Source organism: Pseudorca crassidens, chromosome 20 (genome assembly GCF_039906515.1).
Source record: "Pseudorca crassidens isolate mPseCra1 chromosome 20, mPseCra1.hap1, whole genome shotgun sequence".
In the NCBI taxonomy this organism is placed as follows: domain Eukaryota; kingdom Metazoa; phylum Chordata; class Mammalia; order Artiodactyla; family Delphinidae; genus Pseudorca; species Pseudorca crassidens.
The window spans coordinates 7,124,549-7,143,182 of record NC_090315.1 but is presented as its reverse complement, the minus strand read 5'-3'; the positions used below and the strand labels follow the sequence as shown (position 1 = coordinate 7,143,182).

Here is an 18,634-nt window from a genome sequence, read left to right as displayed (position 1 = left end):
TATATAGTGTGTGTGTGTGTGTGTGTGTGTGTGTGGTCTGTGGGCCTCTCACTGTTGTGGGCTCTCCCGTTGTGGAACACAGGCTCTGGACGCACAGGCTCAGCGGCCATGGTTCACGGGCCCAGCCGCTCTGTGGCATGTGGGATCTTCCTGGACCAGAGCATGAACCTGTGTCCCCTGCATCAGCAGGCGGACTCTCAACCACTGCGCCACCAGGGAAGCCCATAAATAAATATTTTTTAAAAAGAGACAATATTATAACACAGTAAAAGGAAAAACAGCTATTTTAGAAACAAAGTTGGGCAATCTACAATGAATAAATATAATGTGGGCTGCTTTCCAAATAGAACCTCGCAAAATGGGGACAGAAGTAGAAATAGAACCACACTGTGACTGGAATACAAAAAAAGAAGATGGAAGGGACGGATCCATCCATCCAACAAACACTGAATGGGTTGGTGTTTGGGAATATACTAGAATATTAGAATAATATATTAGAATATTAGAATTAGTATGTTACTACAGTTTGACTAATATATTCTGTCTCCATGGAGCTGTCATTCTACTAACAAAAGAGAAAGAGAGCAAGAATCAAGAGGTAATCAAAGTAGTAAGAAAATTATAGAACATGAAAAATGGTATGAAGGAGGTGATAGAGTAGTGGAAGGTCAATCTTAGACAAAGTAGTCATCCTCGAGAGAAAAAAAAGTTAAGCTGACATCACAGGACTAGAATGAGCAATGTTATGCAAATAACTACATGAAGACTATTCCAAGAGGAAACAGGCAATGCAAAAACTCAAAGGCAAAAAAAACTTAGGCATGATAGAGAAACATAAGGGAGGCTGGCATACTTGGACTATTCTGAGCTTGAGGGAAGTAGAAATAGATAAGTTTGGAAAGGTCTGTAGAACTGAGAGTGTATAGATCTTGTAAACTGTTAAAAATTGGATTTTATGCTAAGAACAATAGCAGGAAGCAACCAAAAAATTTTTGACAGAAGTACAACAGGTTTTGAATTGATATTTCCAAAAGGTCACATGACTCATAGGAAGAATGAATTGGAGAAATAAAATTGTTGAGAAAACACACAGGAGGCTATGGTAGAGTTCCAGCAAGAGATAACAGTAGCCTCAGCATGGATGACTATCAAGGAGATGAAAAAATGTACAAAAACAAATTATGCATGATGGAAGAGGAAAAGATAAGTATAGAGGAAGGAAAGCTAAGACTCACCATCACAATGAACTCTGGAGGTAGAAAAGGGAAGAATCAAGGACAGGGCCTCAAGATGCGGCTGAAGCATCTGTTTAGGAGCTGGTGCCATTTAATAAGACGAGGAAGAATAAAGACATAGGTTAGGCATCTGTGGGATATCAAGTGCTCCATTTTGAGGTACACATCAGGTTTGAGATGACTAATACACACTCAAGAGAAAATATGATGTACTTGGCTGGATCTATGAGTGTGTAGAAAGTTTTAGACTTAAGATAAGAATTTTAAGTCATGAGTATACAAATATTATTTAAATATCTGGACTGCATGATACTAAATGAGATAATTTAAGAAGAACGAGTAGAGAAAGGGGAGGGCCCAGGACAAGGGCATTCCTAGTTTTAGAGTTTGGGGAGAGGAATACGCAGAGAACATGAAAAGTCCATCCAGAGACACCAAACCGTATCTATGCTGATCAAACAAATAAGCAACATGGGTTTTAGTAACAAAGGGTTACAACTGGAAAATCAGAATGTAGGACCTATAGAGTGTGATTCCAAGAGTACTGAGGTAAAATATTCAATAATCGCCTTGTTACTAAATCGTTCCCCTCTCATTCTGACTGCACACCAAAATGAAACTTTTCTAAGACACCAATCACTTATTTAATAGGAATATTGTAGATAATACTCCAATTTTCTATTAGGTATGATACAACCTCACATGATCTAATATATCCAGACACACATATAACCATCTGAAATTTGAAAATAAGTCCTTGGGCCATCTACCCACATCCCATGTACTGACTGGTGGAAATACCACCTTCTTCAATCATAATGTAACTGTATATAGAGCTGCCCCATAAAAATTTCTGCAGTGATGGAAATATTCTGTATCTGTGTTTTCCAATATGGTAGCCACTAGCCATGTATGGCTGTTGAGCACTTGAATGTGGCTAGAGTTGACTACAGAAATAAATTTGTAATTTTACTGAATGTTAATTAAATTTAATTAAATGTTAAATTTAAGTAGCCCACATGTGGCCAGTGCCCAACACACTGGACAGCACAGGTATAGACCATCATATCCTATATTTGCCATTATAATATGTTTAATATACTCATCTCCAAATTTTCTACTTTCCACTAATGCCAGATTCTTCCTTGATCTCTGTTCCTACATCATCTCTGACACCCGCCAATGAAGAGATTCTGAAGAATCATTCCCATCCAGGATGAAGAAAATATTCATCGTCCTTACCTTCCACTCATCCTAGAACTCCAAGCTATATTTTCCCATTGTTACAATTTTACCACCCAGCTATCAAGAAAGACTCTCTAGAACTAGCTAAAAAAGACAAGACAAAACCAAAATCACACTTTCTAAGCCAAATATTAACATAAAACCCAGAGTAATCAGCCATTTCTTTGCAGACAGTCTCCTATAGGCCAATCTATTAAGAATCTCCCACACTGCTTTCCTCATTTCCATCTCCAAAGTCTTCTTTTTACATTATTACTGACCGACAAGGCCTTCTGTCAACATTTTTACTTAAAACCCAGCTCTCTTTCTTGCAGAAATTATTTATTATGCTTTCAAAAAGAAGCACACTTTATCCTCTCAACAACAATTTATCAAAGCTCAGTTTTCTCTGATTTTGTAAATCAATCCTTGTCTATACCTCATAATAAAATGCTAAAAATTTTAGAATTTTATGCACCTACATCAACCCTTTCCAACAGATTTTTACACTTGTCTTTTATTTCATCTGCATCTCCCTCAGAGCACATTAGAATTGTGGTTCTTCAATGACAGGGATCAAAGCAGAATTGCCTGGCAAGCCTTTCAAATACCTCATAGGCTCTGGTCACTCCCCACACCTAGCAAACCAGAAGCCGAATCTCAAGAGACAGAGCCTGTAGTTGGAAAAGGCTCCCACATAGTTCACACACATCCCTGATGAAAAGCAAAATTAAAACCAAAATGCAACAAAACCAAACCTGTTTTGGGGATTCCCTGGTGGTCCAGTGGTTAGGACTCCACGCTTTCACTGCCCAGGGTGCAGGTTCAACCCTTGGTTGGGGACCTAAGATCCAGCAAGCCATGCACCCAGGGGCAGGGTGGGGGACCACCAAACCTGCTTTCATGAAAGATGTGATAAATGGATGCAAGTGATACTGTCAGTGAATTATTCTGTGGTTACGCTAAGTAAGGAAGAATAAGATACAGACCCTTTCCTCTATATGGAAAAAGCCTCATACCAACCAGTAAAACAATGCAATAAAATATACGATCAGGACTGAGTTAGTGTGGTGTAGATATGAAAACATATAGGAAGTCAGGAAAGACGGAGTTTTGAGTGTGCACTTGAACTTCACGGACAGAAAAAGAGAACTCAGAGTGAAAGAAGGCGGCATCTGGATGTAAAAATGCAATATAATCAAATGCGTAGATGCCAGTCTTCGGGTTATTTGACATAATCTGTGGCATTCAGTAAAATAGATCACTTCCTCCTCTTTGGAGTAATTTTGTCACTTGTTTCCAGGACATCTTCTGACCCTGTTTCTACCACAGCCCAATGCTTTTCTTTTTATTTGGCTGGGTTCTTATCTTCTCAACTTTAAAAAATAAATGTGGACCTCTTGTTTTCTCAACCAACTCTCACTCTTCATGTTTTCTCATCAAGTCCCACTGCTTTCATGCCCCCTATCCACAGAGAAATACAACCAGAACCTCAAAGGGAGCTAAAAGAAAAACTGAAGTCAACCTATATATGTAGGAATTGGAACAAAGCAAGTCTATATCATCATGGCCATCAGGGGACCTGAGAGGGTGGAATTTCCAAAATGCATTTTGAAAACAAAATTCAATAGGAACAGCGGAGACCTTCAGAAACATAGAGCAGAGTAAATAGGAAAGACTCAAGGCAACTCAAAGGTGACCGGGCACCAGGGTGTAGAGCAGTACGGGAGAACCTAAATAAAATGCACATGGAGGAAAAGGATTCACCAGGAGGAAAAATGATCTCATTCCTGAAGGTGAAGGAAAAAGGATTTCACAGGACGGATATCTTGGGGGCAGGCAAAATATAGAATGAGAGGGCAGATCAGACTATAGAAAGAGAGGTGGGAATACCTGTTAGAGTGCAGAGAGGTTAAATCTTCCGTATATACGAATACACACTCTGATGGTGAAGACATTATCTGGGAGAAAGGAGGGTTCTGGTTTCACATACAGGAAGTAGAACATCATAGGGCAGAGGCCCTGGTGCCTGGCAACACACAGATGATTAGAGTGCAGGTCATATATTAACAGGAGTCAATGTGGGACTCTCCAGCAGAGAACAGAAATCTTAGGCCTTAAGAATGAATTAAACTTTTAACAGAAGATTTAAAAAAAACTAAAAAAAACAGAATCTGAAAACTTGGGAAGCAGAGGGTGAATGAGTAGACAGAGGTGCCCTGGGATACGAGGGGTGTGTGGTTTTCAGATGAATGAAGCTGAGGTGGATTGTCACGGAAGGATATTAATCAGCCTTTGCAAAAGGGATGGGGATATTGCAGAGGTAGGGAGCAGCGCTAAGTGCAAAGCAATGTGAACAGGTAGTGAGATGTATCTCATAGCAGGCAAGGTGAAGAACAGGAAGTGAGGCCCCTGCAGACAAAGAAAAGGAGGCGGCATGAGGGGGCATGCTGGGAGGAATGGAATCAGGTTAAGACCTCAAGGTCCTGGATGAGACAAACTGCAGTCAGATCCAGAAAGCTGAAAAAAAAGAAGACATCATCCTTTAGTGGCAGGCAAAGAAGAACAGCCCTGACAAAGAACATGCAGGACTTCCCTGGCGTTCCAGTGGTTGAGACTCCAAGCTTCCACTGCAGGGGGCACGGGCTAGAACCCTGGGAGGGGAACTAAGATCCCACATGCTGTGCAGCATGGCCAAATAAAAAAAGAACATGCAGAAAGGTGTTAGGCTTATGGGCCACCAACTGGTGTAAACAAAGTTCTCCAGACAGCACTTCAGAAGTATCAACCCTTCACTGACCAACTGGAATTTCCATGTCGTTTCTCCCCATCTTCTTGGTTGCCACTCACTCACCTGGACAGGTTTGACTCTGGCCTGCTCCCTCTACCGTCCATGGGGGTTCTCCTTGTTCCAACTGGAAGAGTGAATCTGGTTTGGGAGTCTGATATCCTGTAAATAGGAAATCACGGAACGCTTGGCATCGAGAATTTGAGCCTGGGGAAACTACGAAAACTGGAGACAGTTCTATTTCAAGGACCGCACCCTTCATACTTTGGTAAAGTAAAAACCTTTAACTCGGAAAGGGAAAGAATACACTCTAGAACATATGATGCTTTAGTCCAAACCATGAAATGTTCCAGGAACCCTACAGATTTCACTAAATGAGAAAGAAAAGGCAACTGACTATGATGCTGCCTGTTGGGCTGCACCCTGCAGGCCTACAAGACCGTACTTGCCCAGCTTCAAAACTGAAGAAAGAGCCTGGAGTCAGCGACAGAGACATCAATGGTTTCATGGATGGGGGAGCTTATGTGTCTGAAGCAAGGTCCTGGAGTGACACCCCACCATGTGCGGTAGATGGCGGGCAGGACGTGGCGGCAGTCTTCGCTGGGGGTGGGGGGTGGGGGGGTGTTACCAGTTATAGGGGAAATTGACGTCAGGTTGGCTCATTGGTTACCTGGGAAACCAGCAGAAGGGCAGGTTCCTCACCACCCCTATGATAGCCTATCAGAGTAGAGATGTTCTGATCTAAAGCTAGAGACATCAGTAGCTGGGGCCTGGAGCAAGGATGCATGAAGGTCAGTCACGTGAGTTCAGGTCAAGCAGGGGATGGACAGAGAGCAAGAGAACAGCCATCTTGGGCGGCCTGACCATACACTGCCCTTACCTACTGACACTAGGTTGCAGTAGTTCTCCCACATGACATTTCTGTACAGGTCCTTCTGAGATGGGTCCAGTAACTGCCACTCTTCCCAGGTGAAATGCACAGCCACGTCCTCAAATGACAAAGATGCCTGTAATAACAAATTCCAGTGCAATCCGAGGTGGAATAATATGACGTGGAAAATAGGGACAGGAACACGTTCTGCTCATCTTCCCCATGATAAATTATGTGCACTGTGACTGTGACTATTTCACATACCATAGACCATGTGTCTTAGTCCGCCTGAGCTGCTATAACAAAATACCACAGATTGGGTAGCTTATAAAAACAAATTTATTGGGACTTCCCTGGTAGTCCAGTGGTTGAGACTCCACGCTCCCAATGCAGAGGGCCTGGGTTTGATTCATGGTCAGGGAACTAGATCCCGCATGCCTCAACTAAGAGCCCGCATGCCACACCTAAAGATCCTGCATGCTGCAACTACAGCTCCCGCAGGCCGTGCTGAAGATCCTGCACATGGCAACGAGGATCCCACATGCCGCAACTAAGACCCAGCTCAGCCAAATAAATAATAAATAAATATTAAAAATATATATATTTCTCACAGTTATGGAGGCTGAGAAGTTCTAGATCAAGGTGAATGCATGGCTGCATTCTGGTGAGGGCCTGCTTCCTGGTTTGTAGTGGGCACCTTCTCACTGTGTTCTCACGTGGAAGGGTGAGGGATCTCTGTGCATTCTCTCTTATAAGGACACTAATCCCATTCGTGAAGGCCTCACCCTCATAACCTACACACCTCCCAAAGGTGCCACCTCCTAATACCATCATCTTTGGGGGTTTAAGATTTCAACATATGATTTTGGGGGGAACACAAACATTCAAACCACTGCCCCATGGAATTCTACAAGTTAGTCCTTTCCAGCCTAAAAAAGTACTAAAATAATATTTTCATAGAAATAAAAAACACTGTGCAGTAAGAATGTCTTTGTTTATAAGTATGAAAAATCTACCAATAATTTAGATATCCATCAGAGGCAGACAGGGTACGCTATACCTCCATGCTATGAAATACTATGCAAACATTAAAATCAATGAGGTAGACTTATTTTTCATTTTTATTTTTTAATTTATTTATTCAATTTATTCATTTTTGGCTTGTTGTGCCTTCGTTGCTGCATGCAGGCTTTCTCTAGTTGTGGTGAGTGGGGGCTACTCTTCGCTGTGGTGCACGTGCTTCACATTGCAGTTGCTTCTCTTGTTGTGGAGCACGGGCTGTAGGCATGCAGGCTTCAGTAGTTGTGGCACACAGGCTTAGCTGCTCTGCAGCATGTGGGATCTTCCCGGACCAGGGATCGAACCCGTCTCCCCTCCACTGGCAGGTGGATTCTTAACCACTGTGCCACCAGGTAAGTCCTCAATGAGGTAGTTTTAAATATACTGGTATCAATGACCTTCAATGAAAAAAATCAAGTCCCCAAATAGTATATACAGTATGATCCCAGACATGTGAAAAATCTTAATAATATATTCAGCTATATATGTATAAGGACACATTTCAGGCTGCTGCCAGAAATGATGATCTCCCAAGCCTGGAACCTTTTTCTATTACTGAAATGTTCCTTCTTCTTCTTCTATTAATGTAAATGTAAATATAGATATATTTTACCACACATCAATTATAGAAAGACACTGGTGGGAGACCCAAACTATTAATATTTGTTAACCTTTGGGTTGGGAGTTTGGCAAGAAAAGGTAAAACGGGATATTCTCTTTTGGTGCAGATACCTCTGTGTGCTTGAATCTCTTGCATGCAAATGTAGCCATGTATCATTTGAATAATTAAAATACAAAGACCAAACCAAGAATAATTGACTCTGACTTCATTTTTTGAACCTAGGGTTAAGAAGAAATAAAGGGAGAATTTTCGTCAATAACTGTTACACCAAGCTGCTCGCAAAGAATGGAACTGTCAGCTGTCTCCTGCCAAATCAATAACAAAAATCTGGTTGAGAGAATTCTTCTTCATGGAGGACAACTCAAAGGTCAAGCAGCCCATTAATTCTATTGGATAATCCAAGCTTTATTCCTGGGTAAAGTCAGACTATTAGAAGGCTCTATTGTCAAGGCACATTGCTTTAGAAGAATTTTGTCCAATTCAATTCTGCTCTGGAATGCCTAGTCCGAGGAGCACGATTAAGAAAAAGCCAAAGGAAACATCTTGGGCCTTTATTACAAAACTGATAACGAGAATTCTGTCTATCACAAAACGTCTCTGAAGAGCTAGCAAAAGAAATTTCTTAAGATTGAAGAGAGGACTTCGCTGGTGGTGCAGTGGTTAAGAATCCGTCTGCCAATGCAGGGGACACAGGTTTGATCCCTGGTCCGGGAAGATCCCACATGCCATGGAGCAAATAAGCCTGTGCATCACAACTACTGAGCCTGCGCTCTATAGCACGTGAGCCACAACTACTGAGCTCACATGCCACAACTACTGAAACCCACATACCTAGAGCCTGTGCTCTGCAACAAGAGAGGCCACCACAATGAGAAGCCCACGCACCACAATGAAGAGTAGACCCCGCTCGCTGCAACTGGAGAAAGCCTGTGCGTAGCAACAAAGACCCAATGCAGCCAAAAATAAATAAATAAATAAATTTATTTATTAAAAAAAAAAGATTGAAGAGTGGTGAAATGTGTACCTCCCCTAAAGAACTGGTGTGCCTTCTCCTCACAGACAATGCAAATCATGTAACGTTTCACATTTTTCTTGTTATAATGGCTGCCAAAAAAAGTAGACTCAAGTTCAAAACTAAGGCAACCCGAGGGTCTTACACAGTCACCTACCTATGCTCCAACATTAAGGACTTTGTACGAACCTAGAGCCCTCATATCTTGCTTCTGAACTTGCCTTGATTTTAAGATTACAGGCTAAATTTATTTTCCAACAGATCCTGATTTTTATCAACATATACTGTTCCTCATTTCACCAGACTTTTTTAGAAGCATCCACAAGTCCACCGGGAAACAAAGGATAAAAATCAATAAAACAAACCTCACCTGGACATTGATCATCTTCTCCAGTTCTTAAGAAAGGGTGTGTCGGGAATTCCCTGGCAGTCCAGGGGTTAGGACTCTTGCGCTTTCACTGCCGAGGGTGTGAGTTCAATCCCTTGTCGGGGAACTAAGATCCCACAAGCCGAGCGGCTCGGCCAAAAAAAAAAAAAAAAAAAAAAAAGGCATGTAACTCTGGGGTGTGTTCTGGTGTTCTGTCTTCTGTCTCTGTGGGCCTGCCTGGAAGTTGTGGTCAGAGATCTCAGGTCAGGCTGCTGCCAGAAATGATGATCTCCCAAGCCTGGAACCTTCTTCTTCTTCTATTAGTGAAATATTCCTTCTTCTTCTTCTATTACTAGAACCTGTGAACTCAAGAGCAAATTCAATGATTGAGCCTGGGACCACAGCTCTCTCTCCCTTGCTATGTGGACTCACACTAAGAGAAGGCCTCAATATTTCATGTCTCTTTAACCTTCTGAAAGCTTTTACATCATGGGGCTGTGCCTCACAGGAAGATATGGAATGGGCGAGAGGAATGCCTTTTATTTTTGTAAAGTTGGAAGAGAGTGAATGTGGAAGAGGAGATGGGAAAAAAAACCCAGCTCATGGTCTTGTCACATAGGTCCATTTCAGAAAAGATAAAGTACAAAAATGGTGGCTCTATAAACAACAAGGTCCTACTGTATAGCACAGGGAAATATATTCAATATCCTATGATAAACCATACTGGAAAAGAATACAAAAAAATGGAATGTATATATATGTATGGCTGGATCACTTTGCTGTACAGCTGAAATTAACACAATATTGTAAAACAACTATACTTCAAAAAAAATTTTAAAAAAAGGTGGCTCTGGAAACTGACTTAAAACCACCTGAGCCCACATACATCTAAATTTTCTGTTTACTGTACTGAGGCAATTATCCCAGTTTAAAGATCAATGTACTTAACAGATCACAAGCCATATCTTATGTAATCCTCAACACTGTTCTGTAAGGTCTTCATTATTATCTCCAATTTTAAACACCAGTAAGTTGAAGCTTGGTCGGGTGAAGCGTGTTGCCCAAGTTAACACCCTTCCTCAGGAGCAATGTGGGAATCTGCATTCATATCTGTGCCTCTCCATTATGACACTTCCCTCTTCCAACAGCCTCACAATACAAACTTGTTCTCTTTCTCAGGCACTTTAAGAACTAAACTTCCCTGGTGTATCATACTGTGAGGGGGCCATACAGTCACAGTTGCAAAAACAGGACCTTTGGAATCAGCTCTTGTCATATTCCCTGTGCACATCCAGACAGCTCCCTCCACACAAGGAATGCAAAGGAAGCCCCATCCGTGCCTCTGGTTCAATCCTTGGTTGGGGAACTAAGTCCCACATGCAGGAAAAAAAAAAAAAAAGAAAGAAAACAAAAGAAACTCACACTCTGAGGACACGAACACCATAAGGTCAATTTGAATTTTGCTTCCATCCCATGAGGCAGCAAATTATTCTTAAAGACTCTCTTGAGCTCTCCTGAATCCTCCACATCCAGAGAGCACGTCTCTGCCCATTCTCTGACCAATTACTGGTAAACATACTGGTGAACATGCACACCACCCCCATCTCCAATCCTGAGACCACTCTGTCCCAGCCCCAGCCCTTCAGTCTAGCGTCCCTGCAGTGCAGCCCAAAAAGAGATGGTACACATCTCAAGTGCAGAACTCCTTATGGATAGGAGAGGTAGGAAGAGGTGGTTAGGCTGGAATGGGTTGGAACTGAGATCGCTACTGTGGGAGGATGAAGGACCCAACGATTCCCAGAAGCTCCTTGCCTGACTTTCCCTCACACCCAGCAGATCAGAGCTGCACCAAATGCTCATGCCTGGAACACATCAGTGAAACTGAGAATAGCAATGGAACTACCCCCATTGGTAAGACTAATCTGCATTTCCTACCAAACTGAGGTTAAGGTCAAGTTCCCAGGTGGATGGTTACTGAAATAAAATAGGCATTTTCTTAACAAAGAGGGCAGGGATGTCAGGTTGGCAGCCAAGAGTAGCCAATAAATAATACGTTAGGGGGAAGAAGTCTAAATGGTATTGAAAAAACAGTTCATTAAATTTGGTACTGCTTTTGCTACAAACCCATAATAGGCTTGGAATGGAGTGGCTACTTTCCTTAGACTCGCTGGGGTCCAATAGATAGCCTGGGGAAATAGATAGCCGGCCTTTGTCCTGGGTTCCTGGCACACAGGTCCTAAAACCCTTGGAATCTCTGCAGTTACAAGAGTATCTTTTGTATGCTAATGAGATTATAGTGGCTGGCGCCCAGAACGACCAAGGCATGATTAAAGGGTTGAAATATTGAGCCCCATCACTGGCCCTCTGGGGAAGGGAGAGGGACTGGAGATCGAGCCTAACCATCAATGGACAATGATTTAATCAAGCATGCCTATGTAATGGAACCTCCATTAAAATTCTTAAACCACAGGGTTTGGAGAGCTTCTGCGGTGCTGAACATTCTGAGGTGCCTGGAGGGTGGTCAACCCAAGTCCATGGAGCCAGAAGCTCCTATGATCAGGACTCATCTGGACCTTGCCCTGTGTACCTCTTCATCTGGCTGTTCTTCTGTATCCTTTATCTGGTAATATCCTTAACTGGTAATAGTAAAGTGTCTTCCTGAGTTCTGTGAGCTGTTCTGGTAAATTACTGAACTGGAGCGGGAGGCATGGAAACCTCCAACTTATAGCCAGCTGGCCAGAATTACTGGTGGCACCCTGAGACTTGCAACTGACATCTGAAGTGGGGGCGGTCGTGTGGGACTGAACCCTTAACCTGTGGCGGAGGAGGTCTCTGCTGAATCCTGGTAGTGCCAGAACTGAGGTGAACTGTAGGACACCCAGTAGGACATCCAGGGAGTTGGAGAACTGGCCGGTGTGGGGGAAAAGTCAGGCACATTTGGTGTCAGTAACACTGTGAAAAAAAAACAACAACTCACTGATAAAAAAAACAATAATGAACAAAATCTCTGGTAAAAGGATATATAAAGTATAACATAACTTATGTAAACTTGTAAAACACACAAAAATATTATATATTGTTTGTACACACACACTTAAAAGTCCAAAAATAATCATAATGTAAAATTCCAAGTTAGTGGTTACATCTAGGGAGGAAGAGAAAGGAATGGAGTTGGGACCTGTAGTTGACATTTTAATTGTACATGTAACGCTTTATTTCTTTCCAAACTTAAAGAAGAAAAAAGGGAAAAGATTTAAAGCAAAACAAAAACAAAGCAAACATTAAACACTTTATATGCTCAACTGAGAGCCAGTGACACTTTGTAAGCATTCCTCAGAGGGGGTGCAAGAATCACTGTTTTCATTCATCACTGGTCCGACCATGCTTCCAAATGCAATTAGAAAAAAGAATCAAATAGCAATTGTTAATAGTAGAAAAAAAGAGTTAAATAACCTTCTGCACAATATTACTATAGACCCAGAAAACCCAAGTAATTGAAATGGACAGTAATAAAAAATAAGAGTTTAGTTAGTGCTTGAAACTGACATGAAAAATGATAACACTCCTTTAGATAAATACTGTAAGTATTATATGATAGAATATTACTGGGGGATATTCCCACATTATATACTGAACATTTTCAAAATAAAATCGCTTCTGATCCAACATTCAGTTTTGGGGAATTTATGCAAAGAAAACAGTGGCAAAGTGAGCAAACATATATGTAAGGTTCGCAAAACATGTGTAAGGTCCACTGAGAGACGATTAATTGAATGAATAGTTACAATCCAACTAATGGAAAACTCTGTAATAATTTAAAATTTTAACATACTTCCCGAAATTAAAAATGTCCATAATATACAACTCAGTGAACAAAGCACATTTCTACCCATTATGTATCATATGATTCTGTATTTCACAAAAGGAAATATAATAATGTTAAAATTATTATGGTAGGGGCTGCCCTGGTGGCTCAGTGGTTAAGAATTCGCCTGCCAATGCAGGGGACATGGGTTTGATCCCTGGTCCGGGAAGATCCCACATGCCACGGAGCAACTAAGCCCGTGTGCCACAACTACTGAGCCTGTGCTCTAGAGCCCGCATGCTACGACTACTGAGCCCGTGCACCACAACTTCTGAAGCCCACAAGCCTAGAGCCCATGCTCCACAACAAGAGAAGCCATCAAACGAGAAGCCTGCGCACCGCAATGAAGAGTAGCTCCCGTTCGCCACAACTAGAGAAAGCCCGCGCGCAGCAACAAAGACGCAACGCAGTCAAAAATAAATAAATAAAATTTTAAAAATTATATAAAAAATTATTATGGTTGGTCCAATAGATTAGGATGTGAATTTTACATCTTTTTCAATGAGCACAAAATATTTTAAATTGAAATAAAAAATTTAAATTTAAAAATTTTAAATTAAAAACATCCCCACTTGAAATAAAAGTAAAGATGTTGCCAAGTCATTATAAATCAATAACCATATATGCTTTGGAAGGAATGGAGGGAAGGCAGAAGGGAACAAGTCATTTGTCCCATAGGATATACTACCCTCTGGATTTGGCTGATTGCTTCCTTATCCTTCCTCACCTCCCCTACTCTCAATTTTTCCTATAAACTGGGTAGTTAAATTAGAGGTTTGATCATTTCTATATTTAACTTTTTAGGCAAGAATCCTTCATTAATGATGCTGTATGCTTCTTAGCACAACATATTGAGACATGAGGACAAAATAAAAAATGGAAGAGGGACTGTTATAGAATAAAAGGGATCTAATGGATAAACAACAAGCTCCTACTGTATAGTACAGGGAACTGTATTCAATATCCTGTAATAAAACATAATGGAAAGGAACATGAAAAAGAATATATATACATATAACTGAATCACTTTGCTAGACAGCAGAAATTAACACAACGTTGTAAATCAACTATACTTCAATAAGGTAAGTTTAAAATAAAATAAGATAAAATAAAAGGGACCTAAGAGATATAAGAAGCAAACGTAACACACGTACATTACTTGGATCATGATGCAAATAATCCAATGTTAAATGACAACTTTGAGATGATCATAAAAACACTGAATATGGACTGGATATTGGATGAAATAAAAGAATTGTTATTAACTTTGATACATTTGAAAACAACCTTCTGGTTATAAAATTTTTTAATGACCTTACAAGTTAGAGATGCATACTGGAAGATTTACAAGTTTAAGGACATGAAACCTTGGATTTGCTATGAAACGCTCCAAAGGAAAAACAAAAGTGGTGGCGGCACAGATGAGCATGATTGGCCACGCTGAAGCCGAGTGATGGGTACATATTATACTATTCTCTCTACTGTGAGTTTCCATGAAAAAAAGAAGAAAAAAGTCATTAGGGCTTTATGAGTTCTACCTAATCTGTACAGTACACATGATGCCAATATTATGTAAACTCTCACACATCACAGAAAACGATGAAAAGTTTCTCAACTAATTGTATGAAGCAGGCATTTCAAAATACTAATTGATAGATTAGAAGAAAGAGACCTATAGAGATAGATGTTTATTCATTGATTTTCATCCTTCCTTCTTTTCTAACATATGTATTTGAGGCTATAAATTCCCTCCACTGACTCCTTTAGTTGAATTCAACAAGAACTGACATGTAGGATTATTATTAAAATGCAATTCACTCAACTATATCTCAATTTTAAAAATGCAATTTCAGACATTTCCACTGTAATTATTTTTGATTCGTGGATGAGTTAGATGGGTTATGGCATACTTGCCAAACAAATGGGGAAATTCTAGGTGTTGTTTTGGTATTGCTTTAGAGCTTAATTCCACTGCAGTTAAAGAAAATATTCTGTATGATTTCAATCCTTTGAAATTTGTTTAGACTTGCTTTATGGCCCACCATACAGTAACTTTTTAGAAATGTTCTATGTGCGTTTGAGAAAAACTGTTGAGTGGAGAGTTTTATATTGGTCAGTTTTTTAATCACGTTATTCTAATCTTTTAGGGGTCAGCACTGGTGGGCTGGTGACCTGTTTTTGTAAATAATGTTTTCTTAGAACAGAGGCACACCCATTTTTTTATGTATTCTCAAAAGCTCCTTTCATGTTATGGTGGCGGAGTTGCATAGGTACAGACAGAGATCACTGGGCTTGTAGAGCTTAAAATATTTACTGTCTTACAGAAAAAGTTTGCTGGCCCATTAATCTATAGCCTTCTGGATTTTTGTCTCCTTGGTCTCTGTTACTGAGACAGGTATATTAATATGTACCTGTTACGACTGAGCATTTGTCATTTCTCCTTGTATCTAGCATACCTTATACTTCAGGAATTCTACTAAGTACATATCCAACAGCACCAAAATACATGTACAAAAATGTTCACATAAGCATTATTCATAATAGCCATGAGCCAGTAACAAGCCAAATGTCTATGAATAGCAGAATGGATAAATAAACTGGGGTATAGTCATAGAACGGAATACTATACAGCAATAGAAAGAAACAATCTACTGCTATATGCAATAACTTAGATGAATTTCACAACAAAATACTGAACAAAGGAAGCCAGACACAAAAGAACATGTACTGTATGATTCTACTCATATAAAGTTAACAATCAGGCTATTTAATATGATGTTTTTAGGATAATAATTGCCTCTGGAGAGGAGGGAGGAGATAAGGATGAGGTGGGGGCTTCTAAGGTGCTGTAATATTCTATTCTTTAATTTTTCTCATTATACTTGAAAAAAACTTTTAAAGGAAAGTACAGATCAGTTTCACCTATAAATTTTCACAAAATTTTTTTTAAATTTCAAGCAAAAGATGGAACAGTATAATTAAACGTCATGTACAAAAAAAAAAACCCAACAAAGAACAGTATAATCAAACTCCACACATCCATCATGTGACTTCAATAATTATCAACTCAAATCTAATTCTTTTTATCTACACCACCACTCACTTCCCCACAACCACTAGATTATTTCCCACCACACACATTATTTTTGAAGCAAATCCAAAACATCTTTTTATTTCTAGATGCAAAAATATTAAATAAAATATTAACAAATAGAATCCAGCCCCATGTTAAAAAAACAAATCATTATGAACAAGTATGGTTTCTTCTAGGAATATAAGATATTGGGAAATCTAGCAACATAAATCAAAGAAAATTTTAAAGAGAAAGAAATTATGAATGAAAATAAAATTAAAAAGCCTTTGAGGAGAATCTAATATACAGCATAGTGATTACAGTTAATAATACTGTATTATATACTTGAAAGTTGTTTTTAAAAAAAGTAGATCCTTAATGTTCTCACCACGAAAAAGAAATGCTAATTATGTGACATGATGCAGATGTTAGCTAACTTATGGTGGTTTGTTTTGCAATATATAAGTGTATCAAATCAACACGTTGTACACCTTTAAACTTATAGAATGTTTTATGTCAATTACATCTCAATAAAGCTGGGGGTGGGGAAGCCCTGGAGAAAGAATAATAACTTGATAAAGTGCAGGTACCATTTATGTATCCAGACTATACCATGTGCCAGGCACTACACTTTGTACTTAAAGAACTTTTGCTCATTTAATCTTTCTAACAGCTATGAAGTGGGACCCATGACAACTTTCTTCACAACAGATGAAGCTTAACTCAGTGATTAACCTACCCAGGTCAGAGGCAGAAGCAGGTTCTTCTTACTCCAGTCCCATCACTTTCTACCTGGCCAACATTATTTGCAGATGACAAAAATGCTCAACTAGAAAAGATGAAGTAATCAATTTGAAGCTATCAGTAATAACATGAGTGGAATGAGGTGACAAAATCAGCATATCTTTTTAATTTTTTGTAGATTACATAAAAGAAACAAAAAAGAGGGAGCGGGGTCATATGGGGAAAAAATGACACCATTTACAGTTACAACAAAAGTGTAAACTACTTACAAATAAACATAATAAAACATGTCCAAGACACATACAAAAAAAATCACAGCTGGTCAAAGAAAAAACAAAAAAACTTGAGTTAGAGGAAATCCATCACGTGTTCCTGAAAGGGTAGTACCTAGATCTACATCAGTTCTACCTCAACCAAAACACCCAGGTGATGGAACATAACTGGAACAGTTTTTGTTTTTGTTTTTGCGGTACGTGGGCCTCTCACTGTTGTGGCCTCTCCCGTTGCGGAGCACAAGCTCCGGACGCGCAGGCTCAGCGGCCATGGCTCAAGAGCCCAGCCGCTCGTGAGCACGTGGGATCCTCCCGGACCGGGGCACGAACCCGTGTCCCCTGAATCGGCAGGCGGACTCTCAACCACTGCGCCACCAGGGAAGCCCTGGAACAGTTTTTTCAAAAGAAAAGAAAGAAGAAAACGTCCAAAGAGTTTGTAATATGGAAATGGTTATGACAGGAAGTTAGATAAAAATATATAAAATTATACCAATACCTACACACCTGATCCCAACGCTAAAAATGAGATATACTAAATTTAAACAAGAGTTGTTTTCTGGAGGCGTATTTAGGAGGATGAGAATGTCATTACTTGGGTCGGGATGAACCCGAAAACCTATTTTCAATAGGAATATACAGTAAACATGGACGCAAGAAGACCAGAAACCCCATTTCTAAATTAAATATGCGATAAGCTCCCCAAACGCTGTCCCCAACACAGATACGACTCCCAATCCCCCCAACCTCAGCCACCCCAAACGCTACTCTCCAAAGAACCTCCTAAGTTCTCGTCTCAACACGGAACCCCGTGACCTCCCTTTCCATGGGGAACTCTCAACACGGATTCCCCGACTGATCCGCTAACACACAACACCCCAGCGAGGATCACTACTCGCTTCCCCCCAAGACCGACCTCTACGTCGTTTGGAACAAAAACAGCAAAACACCCCAACGCGCTCTCCCTGGCCCCGAGACACGCCCAGAACCGGACACTGACCTGATGGATGAACCCCGTCTTCACCGTTGGAGGCAAATCACGATACCGCTGTTCTAAACACTTTGCCTCAATGTCTGCAGCCCGGCGACCAACCCACGCGGCGGACACGACCCTCTGAAGCTGAAAGGATGGTGGCCGACGAGGTCCAAAAACCGCAGTTCCAGAGACCCCCGGAATCTGGCTCCTCCTGGTCCTTCTATGACGCAATATTTCCGCGCCGGTTTCGAGGGTCTTTACCGGGAGCCGCCATCTTCCCACGCACTGCCGAACGACGGGGGAGGTCTTCCTTTTCCTGCATTCCGCGGGAAGGTCAAAAACGGTGAGAAGCAGTTGAAAACGACCTATTTCACCCCCTTTCCAGGTCACTTGATCCGTTGGGCCCCGACTTTGCAGCATTCGCCAGGGGCGCTGCACAAAAGCTTAGCTTCTCAGAAAGTCAAGCCTGCCCGGATCTCTGCAGGGAGCGCAGAGATGGTCGCGGACATGAAGGCACTTTGATTTAAAG

At 40.7% G+C, this 18,634-nt stretch overlaps 2 protein-coding genes across 4 annotated transcripts in view; one reads left to right on the top strand and one right to left on the bottom strand.

The window, feature by feature from the left end:
* The window catches only part of LOC137214794 (zinc finger protein 84-like), a 39,318-nt gene extending 21,049 nt beyond the window's left edge, over positions 1-18,269 (bottom strand). Inside the window, exons 1-6 of one of the 3 annotated variants that reach the window (XM_067719052.1) lie at positions 18,130-18,269; positions 16,856-16,945; positions 11,953-12,130; positions 9,182-9,537; positions 6,128-6,254; positions 5,314-5,409 (exon numbers count right to left, since the gene is read on the bottom strand). In XM_067719052.1, the coding sequence (XP_067575153.1) occupies positions 5,314-5,409; positions 6,128-6,254; positions 9,182-9,196 (238 nt within the window). In that variant the 5' untranslated portion in view covers positions 9,197-9,537; positions 11,953-12,130; positions 16,856-16,945; positions 18,130-18,269. Of the gene's footprint in view, positions 1-4,352; positions 4,487-5,313; positions 5,410-6,127; positions 6,255-9,181; positions 9,538-11,952; positions 12,131-16,855; positions 16,946-18,129 lie in introns of those variants that run through there. The other 2 variants (XM_067719051.1, XM_067719054.1) reach the window with 2 other exon arrangements.
* ZNF613 (zinc finger protein 613) overlaps positions 18,198-18,634 on the top strand; it is a 60,137-nt gene continuing 59,700 nt past the window's right edge. Inside the window, 1 exon segment of the mRNA XM_067719038.1 lies at positions 18,198-18,448. Coding sequence (XP_067575139.1) covers positions 18,328-18,448 — 121 coding nt within the window. The 5' untranslated portion in view covers positions 18,198-18,327.